The 12714-nt window shown below is 36.2% G+C and overlaps 1 protein-coding gene and 2 long non-coding RNA genes across 8 annotated transcripts in view; 1 reads left to right on the top strand and 2 right to left on the bottom strand.

Moving 5' to 3' along the window:
• The window catches only part of LOC134796328 (uncharacterized), a 280891-nt gene that overhangs the window by 185178 nt on the left and 82999 nt on the right, over positions 1-12714 (bottom strand). The window lies entirely within an intron of this gene.
• LOC134796317 (mucin-3A) overlaps positions 1-12714 on the top strand; it is a 103116-nt gene that overhangs the window by 44939 nt on the left and 45463 nt on the right. For all 6 annotated transcript variants that reach the window (XM_063768402.1, XM_063768401.1, XM_063768400.1 and 3 more), the window contains 4 exons: positions 8911-9128; positions 9256-9535; positions 10734-10838; positions 11164-11406. In XM_063768402.1, the coding sequence (XP_063624472.1) occupies positions 8911-9128; positions 9256-9535; positions 10734-10838; positions 11164-11406 (846 nt within the window). The remainder of the gene's footprint in view (positions 1-8910; positions 9129-9255; positions 9536-10733; positions 10839-11163; positions 11407-12714) is intronic.
• Positions 3308-5832, bottom strand: LOC134796327 (uncharacterized). Its single transcript, XR_010144919.1, has 4 exons — positions 5495-5832; positions 5029-5103; positions 4177-4269; positions 3308-3549 (listed from the first exon to the last, which is right to left on the bottom strand). It is a non-coding gene; the product is annotated as an uncharacterized LOC134796327 (long non-coding RNA).

Here is a 12714-nt window from a genome sequence, read left to right as displayed (position 1 = left end):
TCCAGTAATGGGCCCCCTATAATGGACATTGCTCTATCAGTATAAAATTTTGAAATGGGGAATAAGTTATGGCAAAAAAATAAATTTTTGGTATAAGCTTTTATCGCTGAATGTATTTTTCTTTCCACAGCCAATTATTATTGTATTAGATTCATCGAGACAATTGTAATATACCCAAACACAATTAGTTAGGGTTTATTGCGATAAAGTTCCCATGGCCACCTCTTGTCTCCATCATCAGATCAAGTCCATGTTATCATAATATTGCATTATCATCCGATTTGCATACTAATTACGTACTTACACAAAATTTCAACTGAATCGGAAATCGATAAGTAGCTCAATTCAGCTACCAAGATTTGACCCACACTAACTAACAAGGCAAGTTAAATAAAAGTTTGGAAAAACGATATTAATTTATCCTAAGTCCGAGAATACCCCCTGGTTGACATATTTCGTAACTACATTTTACTTCTGTATTGTTTAAAACATGAAATTATGGCATGGCAAGCATCATTATGTCAATTGTCCCATCATAGGAGGTATGCAGTTTTACAGCTCCTATAATGGGATTGGGCCAAATACCACTATTTTTTTTACATCTGTGGAGTCACAACATAGTGTGTTGTATACCTTATCTCATGGTAAATGCAATTAACAAAACACATTCTAGTTTTCATCAAGTATTCATTAATTAAAATTTAATAAATTAACTCACCTCTCTTAGCGAAGTTGTTAAGAATTTTTAGTGATATTTTTTTTCAGTGGCACGACAACTTTTGGGTTGACGCACATTTCTTAAAAAATAACCGAATTTAATAAAAATTCAAATATAATCAGCTCTAGGACTCTTATTTATGATAAAAATATATCCAGTGTTTATAAACTACTTTTATATACTTATTTTAGAGGAATTGTGTTTTTTTGTCCCATTACTGGTTCCGTGTCCATTATAGGGTATACTACTATATAGGGTTGCTTGCGAAAATCCGGTCACAAATAAATAAGGGTTGCCAGGCTTTTAATTAAAATAAGAAGGGAAGACTTTTAGCGATAACTCATAAACGGCTTAGCTGACCAAGTTTGTTTTAATTTTATTTGATTGAGTTTTAAGCACTATTTTCATGATTTTTTCCATATTTTTTGGACAGATGGTTCAAAAGTTAGAAGGAAAAACCTTTTTTTTTCTTTCTAAACGATTATTTTCGAAATGATTCACTTTATCAAGAAACGTTGTTTAAAGACCCCTATTTATTTTGAAAGGCCTATCCAACGACACCCCACACTATGAGGTTGAAACGGTAAAAAATTTGTCACACACATTTTGTTTCTTTCAAAGCGATTATTTCCGAAAATATTCACTTTATCAAAAAATGTTCTACTAAAACCCGTATTCATTTTGAAAGACCTTTCTAAGAATATCCCACACTATAGGGTTACCACGAAAAAAAAATCCTCACGTACATTTTATTTCTTTCGAGGCGATTATTTCCTAAAATATTCACTTTATCAAAAAATGTTTCCTAAAAAACCGTATTTATTTCAAAAGAACTATCCAACGACATGTCACATTACAGGGTTGAAGCGAAAAAAATGGTCACATACATTTTTTTCTTTTTTTTCGATTGATACCTACGTTGTAAGATGTCATTTGATATGAATTTTAAAATAAATAGACATTTTTTGATGAAGTGAATATTTTAGGAAATAATCGCCTCGAAAGAAACAAAATAATGTTAGGATTTTTTTTTCGTATCAACCCTATGGTGTGGGATGTTGTTGGAAAGGTATTTCAAAATTAATAGGGGTCTCAAAAGATCATTTTTTGATAAAGTGAATATTTTCGGATATAATCGCTTTGAAAGAAACAAAATGTGTGTGACAATTTTTTTATTGATTCAACCTCACAGTGTGGGATGTCGTTGGATAGGCCTTTCAAAATAAATAGGGGTCTTTAAACAACATTTCTTGATAAAGTGAATCATTTCGGAAATAATAGTTTAGAAAGAAAAAAAAAGGTTTTTCCTTCTAGCTTTTGAACCACCTGTCCAAAAAATATGAAAAAAATCTTGAAAATAGTGCTTAAAAAACTCAATCAAATAAAATTAAAACAAACTTGATCAGTTAAGCCGTTTATGAGTTATCGCTAAAAGTCTTCCCTTCTTATTTTAATTAAAAGCCTGGCAACCCTATACCATTGTATTTGCAATAAAATTACCATCATTTTGATGTATAATTCAAGCGTCAGACAGATGAGTGCAATTATAGATATAAAATCACCTCTTTAAACACGGCAACCACATAATAGTGACCGGAAAAAGATAGGCAACGTAGATGATTTATGTTGTACAAGTTGTATACTTTCCATTGAAACTTATTTCGTTCGTCAGACAAATCGCTGAAATTTGCCTAAAAAATTTTTTTTCAAAGATTTATTAAAAATAGCCTTGACCATATTTCTTTAGGCAACCCTATTTATTTATGTTCTGGAACATATTTTCTTTCATATTTTCATAGTTTCATCCGCCAGACAGATTAGTGAAGGTCGACCATATATGTGGGATCTTAGACCATTAGGAGCCTAAATGGCTCAACAATCACAAAGCGTGACTGTACTTACTTCAGGGCCTGGGGCCTAGGGCGATCAAGACTGCAAATTCGCCACTGGGCATGGAAAGGCAATTAATAAAATAAAAAACCGGGCAAGTGCGAGTCGGACTCGCGCACGAAGGGTTCCGTACCATAATGCAAAAAAAAAAACGAAAAAAAAAGCAAAAAAAAACGGTCACCCATCCAAGTACTGACCACTCCCGACGTTGCTTAACTTTGGTCAAAAATCACGTTTGTTGTATGGAAGCCCCATTTAAATCTTTATTTTATTCTGTTTTTAGTATTTGTTGTTATAGCGGCAACAGAAATACATCATCTGTGAAAATTTCAACTGTCTAGCTATCACGGTTCGTGAGATACAGCCTGGTGACAGACAGACGGACGGACAGACGGACGGACGGACGGACGGAAGGACGGACGGACGGACGGACAGCGAAGTCTTAGTAATAGATAGGGTCCCGTTTTACCCTTTGGGTACGGAACCCTAAAAAGTTCCTAGTGTTCAGAATTACACATAATAAAAGCAGTTTGAAAAAATATTTAATAATGTCATTTTTGCATTACCTAGCAGAACCATTAAAATAAAAACCAACATCTCGGTTTTCTTTGTGTAATTTTGAATTTTGAACACTATTATGTTATATTTGGAATAATACAAATAAACCAGTTTTCATCGTTTATTTATTTCGACGACGACGGCGGGGGGGCGTATGTTTTCACTGTTTTCAGCGGCTAGTTTTCTTTTTCTTGGTGGCGCAGATGTTTTCTTCCTCTCTTTCTCATGAATGGCTTCTTTTATGTAGGCTGGGTCTCTAATATGATATGATCTGAACTGATTTTAATCCGCAATTGAGAGGGCCATGAGATGATATTTCTTGCAACTTGTCAAAGAACTGGTCCACATTTGCAATCCTCCTGCCATATTTTGTTTCATGGCCACTGAAATTATAGAAAATTATTAATAAAAAAGCAACACATTAATTAAACCTACCTTTTAGAAATAAACTTATAGAAATATTTCATACAAATACAGTTTCACATGTATATCGCTTCACTGGGAGAAGGGAGTCAAGGCACATCTTAAGCCCCGTCTCCATATCGTGATATGGAGAGGAGGCTTTAGAGATCACAAAAACTTAAAGGTTCTCACCGGCCATATTCTATACAGAGTGAGGAAGAAAAATGTACTAAGTAGTTTGTAAGTAATAGGTTCCCTTTTTTCAGAGAAGGTTACAAAATCAAAGCCAAGTCAAATCCTTTATAATTTCAGGATTTTCTACACAGCACAGAACTTGGCACCCATATAGATCTCAATTATTTTGTCGGCGAGTCATATTTTTAATATTGGACTTGGCTCTCATTTCACACTTATGTTATTGTTGGGATACAATTATTCACTTATTTTGAACCATTTAAATATATCTAAAGACCCATACGGGCATTACACTAAGAATGGTGCTGTTCAGCGGTGTCACTCACAAATTATCGCCCGTGTAAGGCCAGTCTTTAGATATATGTCAATGTTTTGAACCCATGTAATAAATATAAAATAAAATCTTTACTTACTGTTCAGGGCCAGTAGGTATATTTTCATGTGTTATATTAAAATCATTTCCTTCAGTGTCTTCACTCAAATAGTCTACATAAGCAGAAAAAGATCTGTAACAATGAAAAATATAAACAAGCCGTAATCAAACAAGTAACCATCATGCTCCATTATGTGTCCGACTCCATGTATGACAAACCAAAACATGTTTGTAATTTGACTTATTTACAATTTCCTGCTTAAAACAAGTCAACTCAATTAAATTACAGATAGATATTGGGACTGAAGGTATTTACATAGCCACCAGACACGGACCTATTTCACAAAATCATTTACTTGTATTACTTAAAACAAACTGCTTAGGGCCGGTACAGACTGACTGCAACACAACTGCAACTTGTATGGAAACTGCATGCTGACATTGCATTTGGCGTGCAGTTCATACACAAATTGCAGTTAGGTTGCAGTCCATCTGTATCTGCCTTACAGAAATTTTTAACTGCTGACCGACTTATTGACTACAGACACTATGGTACCTAATGCAATTTATTATCATTTGTAAGTAACAACAGAAGAAACGCACTGAAAACTTCAAATATGAACATATTACGGTTCATGACATACTGCTTTCATTCACATGGACAGATGGACAGACAAAATAGACAGCGGAGGCTTACTAGTATGGTTCCAATTGTATCCATGCTGGAAGGAATTTGTTAAATATTGACATGTGGGTAAGGTATGATGATCTGCGGGTACCACCAGTTTGGTTCTAGCTAGCAAGCCAGCATAAAAGCAGGCTAAGCTGGCTGTGAGGTCAAATTAAACATAAGTACCTACTTAATATTATTACTCATCCAAATAAAACTTACGGTTCAGGTTGATTTGTGGTTTCTTTAGCAGATTGACACACTTCACTGTCAATTTGGTCATGTGGATCAGGTGGCCTGGAAGAAGAATAAAGTGTAGTTGAGCTATACTATAAAGATTCCATGCAATTAACGAGATCATTAGATTCTTATTTCGTTAGGCAAGACATAAGGATGACAAGGAAATTCTTCTTTTGTACCTTGTTATTGATCAGTAAACGTCAAACTTCTATGAAAATATGACGTAATTATAAATAGCACTTGCACTAGTTGCACTGCGTTGGCTATGAAAATCGCTGCAGACTTTTTTTGGTCTAATTCTATGAAACGTGGCCTGCTAGACTAAACCCCTAGTATGCGGCCTGTTAAAACTGATCATTGAAAGTAACCTTGATAATCAAAACAATACTCTCACGCACGGATCCATGTCACGAGAGGTAAAAGTATGTTATTGTAGGTAGGTACTTACTGTGCAGCAGCTTTGTAACGACATTCCGGAGCATGTTTGCTTTCGTTTTCGCTTCAATCTCACTGATGCACTAGATTTTCGTCCCTTCTTGTTCCCCATTCTAAGGGATTTTCAAACATAAAGTACGTACGCACACGTGCGTTAGTACGAAACGACTTGCATCACACAAAACACTAAGTTCAATAACAAATAACAACAAGTAACAGGAATAAAACAATAAGGAATACACGCTAACTCATACGGAATCGTGGAACGATAGACAACACAATGTCAAGCAAGATTGACAAGTTTTCTCAATATCCAAACAACAAACAACGAACCAGTCTGGCAACAGTGCAAAGCGCTCGTGGCGATTTCGAACAATGCACGAACTTGCAACGTCGCTTTCTTTGCTACAAAATGCTTTATCTAGAATCTAAAACTTTTTAAAATCAAAGTATGTTCAAATCCAAGTAATTTACTAAATTAATTTAGATCATTTTTTATTTTATTTTTGAATAATTTAAGCATTATATTAGATTTTTCTTTAAAAGAGTACACTCTATTCTATGTCATGGTATAGATTCGTGTAATAATTTTATCCTTACGCTACAAAAGCGCCTGCGCAATATGACAGAGCAATCGTAGTCCGACGAATAATCGTAGGCACTAGGTGGTTTTGGGTCTACAACCCCTATTACAACTATTTGGAAGAAAACTGTTATACTAGAAAATAGACAAAGGTCTTACAAGTAAGTTAAAAAAAAATGCTGTCGTAAAATTCTGTCCGGATGGAATAAAATGCATATAAGTATTTATTAAAACTAGTTATGAAATGTACTTTCTAGACTTCATTATAACAGACAGACACATAACGATTACAATATCCAATACTTGAGTGTATTTTCGACAGGAATAATCACTTTCCAGGCCTCCATATGCCATAATATGACCAAACTATTTCGACAAAGACACCTCTTTTTTACGGTTTTGCCCACCCCTTCACCTTAAAAGCATCTTCCCTAAATTCGATAAAACCACCTTCATGTACCCTAATAGCATTCATTTTATTTTTATAAACAATACTTCGCATTAAGAAATAAAACCGAAAACGTATAATTAGCGGCCAGTCATGTCAATAATGAACATGCGTGACCTCATTACTCAGATCGGTGACAATTCCATCGTCGACACTGTTAACAGACTATTCTGAACCTTATTGCAATGCTTTAAGGTCTTCCAATGGTCACAGAGAGTTGCTGTTAGTCTGCTGTTAGTAACCTTAATAACTGTTCGCTTGATTCACGATCACTCACTACGCATATATTTATTCAGCTGGGTAGTATTGTCATTGCACCAGCATATACAATTCAAACCTTTAAGCTAACCAGCGTAACATGAGCTCAAGGACCTACAAGAGCTGGTAAGGACTTGAGTTTTATCATTCTACAGTAGAAAAAGGAACTCAATTTAGTTTTACGATACTCTATTATTAGGCTCTTCACGCGTGTTTTGAATCGAGTGGCCTTTTTCGAGCTTTCAAAAGGATGTACGGATTCGAACTATCTCCGCGACACGGGACTAACACGTCTCACTCGTATGCTTCAAACATATTTAATTGAGATTCCCAAAAGTTTAAAATAAATCACTAAAGTCTAAAAAACTGCGTCCTCTTCAAAAACATGAGGACTCCAAAAACTGTGTGAGATTTCTCCGAAAATGTATTTATTATCGATGCAAACACTACTACTATGTCTACTATAACTGTATATAAGTAATCTTATCGTACAGCGATCTTATATTTGTTGGTCCACCAGGCCGGTTAACTCGCTAAGCAATCAAAATAACAATCAACCGTCACGTCTCAACATCTCTACACCGGCACGTTTCAAAAGTAAGCCTCTATCACAAAAGATTACAGCATTCGTTGCAAGCCATAGTTTTTCTCGCGTTCTGAAACTTCACTTTCTCTTGCAACTGTTGCAATGTTTCAGACCTTAGCGCCGGCCATTCGCGCGTTTTACTTGGTCTGTGAACGTGGTATGATTGTCGTTGTGCTGTGGCTACCGTTTAGTTATTCTGCGGTCGTGCTACGGTTGTGTCTTTCACTGTTGGCCTGCGTATTATTTATTGTTGTGCGTGGTAAAGAGAGTTGTACCGTGAATTAATAGTTTCGATTTGTTTGGTAGGTAAATGTTTTGCAGTTATTGTTTCGTTTTCTATGATGATTTATTTAATTAACTCTAAGTGAGGTAATTATTTTAAATTTATTTATAACTTAAAAAACCATCATTACCATACAAATTCGTTTTTACCCACTTGACGACTGTGGTTAGGTACCTACAAATGGACCAAGAGTTGTTCCTAGTCTTACTGGAAAATAACTACAGAGTTTAGCATATTTACTCTTATATACTGTTATTTAGATAACCCGTCACCCATCAGCCTTTGGCTCAAAAATAAGTTTAAATTTATTTTAGGAATAATGTTCTTAAAAAGTACTTAGGTAACACGTCTTTTACAAAATGTCTAATACCGTCATTTAACTGACACAAAACAAGATAATATTATCTTCAAGATATTCTCCTTGGGCTTTGATACACAAACGCAAAGCTTTATTGTTCAAAATTACCAACAATATGCACCTCGAAAAATTCGTCATCATATTTTTGGGCCTTCCTGTATACAGACGAGGGAAATTAATGAAATTCTAAGAAGTCCGCGTTACGGATAACGAAATAAATTGCTTCATTCCAAAAGATAACGGCCACAATCTAAGCTAAGGATCCATTCGCTGTAATCTCCTGCACGTTCAGTGATAGAACGGGGAAGTTATCTACCTAAGTACCTGCCTAAATTATAAAATATCTATATGCCTCTAAATCCCGTTAGTATGACTGTGTAAGGGGCATTACCTGTCAATGACGCACACTGTTCCTTCGAAAACGTTTATATTAACGTTTATGTATCTATTTAAGATAAGATCTACACGACTTAAGTGCTCCTTTGGATTGAAACAGTAGTGACTGGCTGTCCAAACAACACTCGTCAATCAAGAGATTGAGCCTTAGGGTTGGTGAAATAGCAAACTATTTTTTGGTACTAAATTGTAACGCCAAAATTATCGACTTACTGCAAAGTTGTTCACTTGACCGCTGTTTTATTGCTACTTCCATTTTAACATCTGTTTGTTTGTTTCTAATAGTCGGTGCCCTAACACAAGCATTAAGCATCCACTTTTCTATGCTACTACTATATAGCTAGTACGGCCACTTGAGACACTTACTGTAGGGTAGGACTATACAGCATTAATTTATTGATTTTTTAATTTATTGCAGCATTTAATTTATTGAAAAACTTAACTAAAGCTTGTGTGCAATGTAGGTAACTCACAGGCGTTTTTCTTTACCGACCCTAATGTTGTTATTACTTCGCAGTAAAAGGCACGGTCGTCCGTCAAGAGTATCACTCACGCAACGGCGGCGCGCCGGAGGGCGAAGTCAGCGTGACGGCGTACGCATCAGACCCGGCGGCGCTAGAGGCGCTCCTACGGGCTCAGGGCGAGCCGCCTTCAAGGCTTCACGGCTTGGCGGCCATTACTACCACGAGGAGGTTCGGAGGCGACACTGGATCGAGCTATAGCGAGGCACATACGGTGAGTGAAAAACGGTGGCGCTAGAGTGCCTCCTACGTGCTCTGTACCTAAGTTATAAACCCAAGCCTCACTTGTACGACTTCCATACTTTAAAACGCAGAACTACGAGTATTCGTTTCTTTTACAGAAAGAAGAGCGAGCAACTTTAGAACAGTTTACGCATAGCGACCGACGCGAGTCAGACACATTAGGCGGCGTCAGTATCACTGACGTCACCAAGGTCAGAAACGACCAGAAACAGAAGATTGGCAGGATGGAGAAGACCGACAGCCAGCGGAGAATCGTGGATAAGAGTGAGAAGGTCGACCGGGTGGAGAAGACGGAGAAGAAAGAAAGAAGGGAGGATAGGAAGACCGTCCGGCAGAGCTCCGTGAAATCGCTCACGGAGAAGTACATTAAGAGTGCATGTAAGTTAAGTTACGGCTTTTTGTTTTTTTTTCATAATTAGACACGTAGGTACAGTCGGCAGAAGCAGCTATGCGGGATAGGTAGGTATTCAAAATTATCTGATGACAAAAATTTGTTAAGATAATATTTAAGAGCAGGTAATTTTGAACGCTTGTCCCAGTTGTCCCGCTTAGCTATTCTGCTGCTGACTGTAGCCCAGTCAGCATCAATAGTAGCGGATGAAACAATGCGAATAAAGTATCTGCCACCCAAGAATACTTTTACAAATGGGGATATATCGCGACATAATATCTGCTTTTGTCAAGTTATTAGATAATGGTAGATATTTTTACGCGTAGTCTGATCCGCTACTTTTAATGCCGACTGTACACAACGCGAACAGGATGTGTTTTATAGATAAAATTTGAAAATAGCAATAAATTTTCTACCGAGCAGAATTATGCCGATTATAAAAAAAACTGTACCTATATATAACTTTGAATAACGAAGTGCTGTTTTCTAGATCTTAACTAGACATTATGCATTATGAGTTATGAACATGATGTCGTGTCAGCGACCGATCACGCATAGTACGATCGATGTCAAAGGTATATTAACACTTTCGCACGTTATTCAGTTGTAATAAAAACCAAAATTGTATACATATTTAAGACAAAGACCGTATACGGAATTCGCCAAAACGAAACGCATGTAAGTAAATACATCGCGTGCTAACCGCAAATTATTGGTTTCGTAATCAACTTTCTGTCTTTAACTTATATTTGCTTTAACGAATCTATTCACAAATCATTTGTTTCTATTGTAACCTCGCTTTTTTTCTAACGACCACAAGATTCGTAGTACCTTTTTGAGGCGTCTATTCCACTAACTTGACAATTGACACCGGAATTACGGGCATCTTTCTCTTTTACTCCCATTAAGGATTCATTAGAGTGACAGAGAAAGATGCCCGTAATTTGTGAACTTCGGTGTTCGCGGTAGGCCCTCTGACGCTCTGCCCTCGAGGCCTTCGTCACTTTTTTCTTTAGTAAGTATAAGTGTATGACATCTATTTCTGTTTAATACCTATCTTCCTAGTAAGTTTTGATTTAAATGTAAGTAGCAGTGTTACTACTTAAAGACAAAAATAAAGAAAATATTGTATACGATAATTTGATATCTTTCCTAGTTATAATAAATATTTATTTTATTTATCAGCTGATACAGTGAAGAGCGAGCGGAGCGCGTATCCGAAGGCCGGTCTGATCCTGCGCAGCGCGGGCCTGCGCGACAGCGTGTCCAGCGACTCCTCACAACACGCTGGTTGCTTTTATAGTATACTTTATTAACTTTTTATAAACTTTTCACAACTTGCACATGTGTACGCATTTCATTAAAAAAACCGGTCACGTGCGAGTCGGACTCGCCCACCGAGGATTCCGTACTTTTTAGTATTTGTTGTTATAGCGGCAACAGAAATACAACATCTGTGAAAATTTCAACTGTCTAGCTATCAAGATTCGTGAGATACAGCCTGGTGACAGACGGACGGACGGACGGACAGCGGAGACTTAGTAATATGGTCCCGTTTTACCCTTTGGGTACGGAACCCTAAAAACAAATGATTTTAATAAACTACTACCCCCAGGTCTAACGCGCACGGACAGCGAGCACAGCCTCGGGTCCGTCGAAGACGCCATCGTGACGACCAGCACTGACCGTAACGGTGGCCGCACCACCACCACCACCGAACGCCACGGGGGCCGGACCACCACCACCACGACTACCACGAGAGTGGGGGGAAAGACGCAGGACCGCTCCTTCCTCGACAGCACGACGAAGGTCACTGGAGTACAGGATATTTTGACTAGGATGAAGAATGCTGACATTGGTGAGTTTTTTCGCGCGACTGGAATCACGTTACGAAACGTGCTCTAAGGAAAAGATTAATTTATTACAATTTGTTGCGTTTCTTTATCAAATTATAAGGTAACGGGCCCCAAGTTCGTGTTAGTACGTTATTTCGTTAGTTTTGTTTCTGGCGCAAATAATAAGGAATTCAAATACTTTTTATTCAAATTATACATATTAAAAAATCATAATTAATCATTAATCTCTTAAATAAAATAATAACCAATATTTTAGTGATTAAACTGAGAGTAATACGACGGTCGAAACTGTCAGACGGCCGCAAACAGCTGTGTTGTATGCGTGCACTTTTTTTAGGCGTAAGGTGCGCGCTCTCACTTGTTAAGCTTATAGGAAGGAAAAGCTAAACCCATTCGAATAAAAGTTTTTGGGAGTGTTTCTGTGGGTTCCTTAGTAATTGATTTGATAAGAAAAAAGATTGAATATATGCATAGAAATACCTTAAAATTGCAATAAATCGACTCACGAAATAGCGGTCATTTTATTTTACGTGTGTCTCCTATTTCGTGCCACTAACGAATCAAGGGTTTTCTAGATACATTTTGAGTGCTTGTTTTTAAATATAACAACGAAGATAATTAAATAAATAAATTAGAAAACAATTAATGTATTTCATGAAGTTTCGTATGAGCGAAATTCGGTATATGTTTTTTTCACTAGAATTCTCATAAAACGAGTTTGAATGTGACCCGAGTTCAAAAAATTAAGGTATATTCCACGTATATTCTCATATTAACTACAAGCACAATTTTATTTATAATTCAATTTATTTGATTTATTTTTGTATATGTTTATATTTAACGTATAAGATAGTATTTTAATTTTTTGTATTTTTTTTTATTATTATTTTTTTATTTATTTATATAGTTTGGCTTTTAATCAAGTATTAAAGTACGCATATGGTTTACAAAGTCGTAATTCAACCATTAAAGTCGACGAGTACAAAAAACTTTAAGCTAGCTCTCAATTTAACATTTTTTTAAATATTATTTTTAATTTGACCTTACAATTACTCGTAAGTAGGTAATACCGTTAAATATTTAAAATGATTATCAGCAAATTATCACCATTTACTCTAAGAAAATTTATTCCGAAACAGGGGACACGAATTCACGAACTTAGGAGCTGAGCTAAATTTGTATCACGAAATGGGAGTCAAATAAGAGGTTCACGAAAAAATTCATTAAAAAAAAAAGTTTCAACTAAAACCCTATAGTTTATGCATTAAATTATTAACAAAGAACTAATATAACTTACTCAAAAGCTTTCA

The sequence above is a fragment of the Cydia splendana genome, chromosome 13, assembly GCF_910591565.1.
Source record: "Cydia splendana chromosome 13, ilCydSple1.2, whole genome shotgun sequence".
Taxonomy (NCBI): Eukaryota; Metazoa; Arthropoda; class Insecta; order Lepidoptera; family Tortricidae; genus Cydia; species Cydia splendana.
Note: the sequence above shows the minus strand (reverse complement) of the source record. Positions and strands in the feature narration are given on the sequence as shown.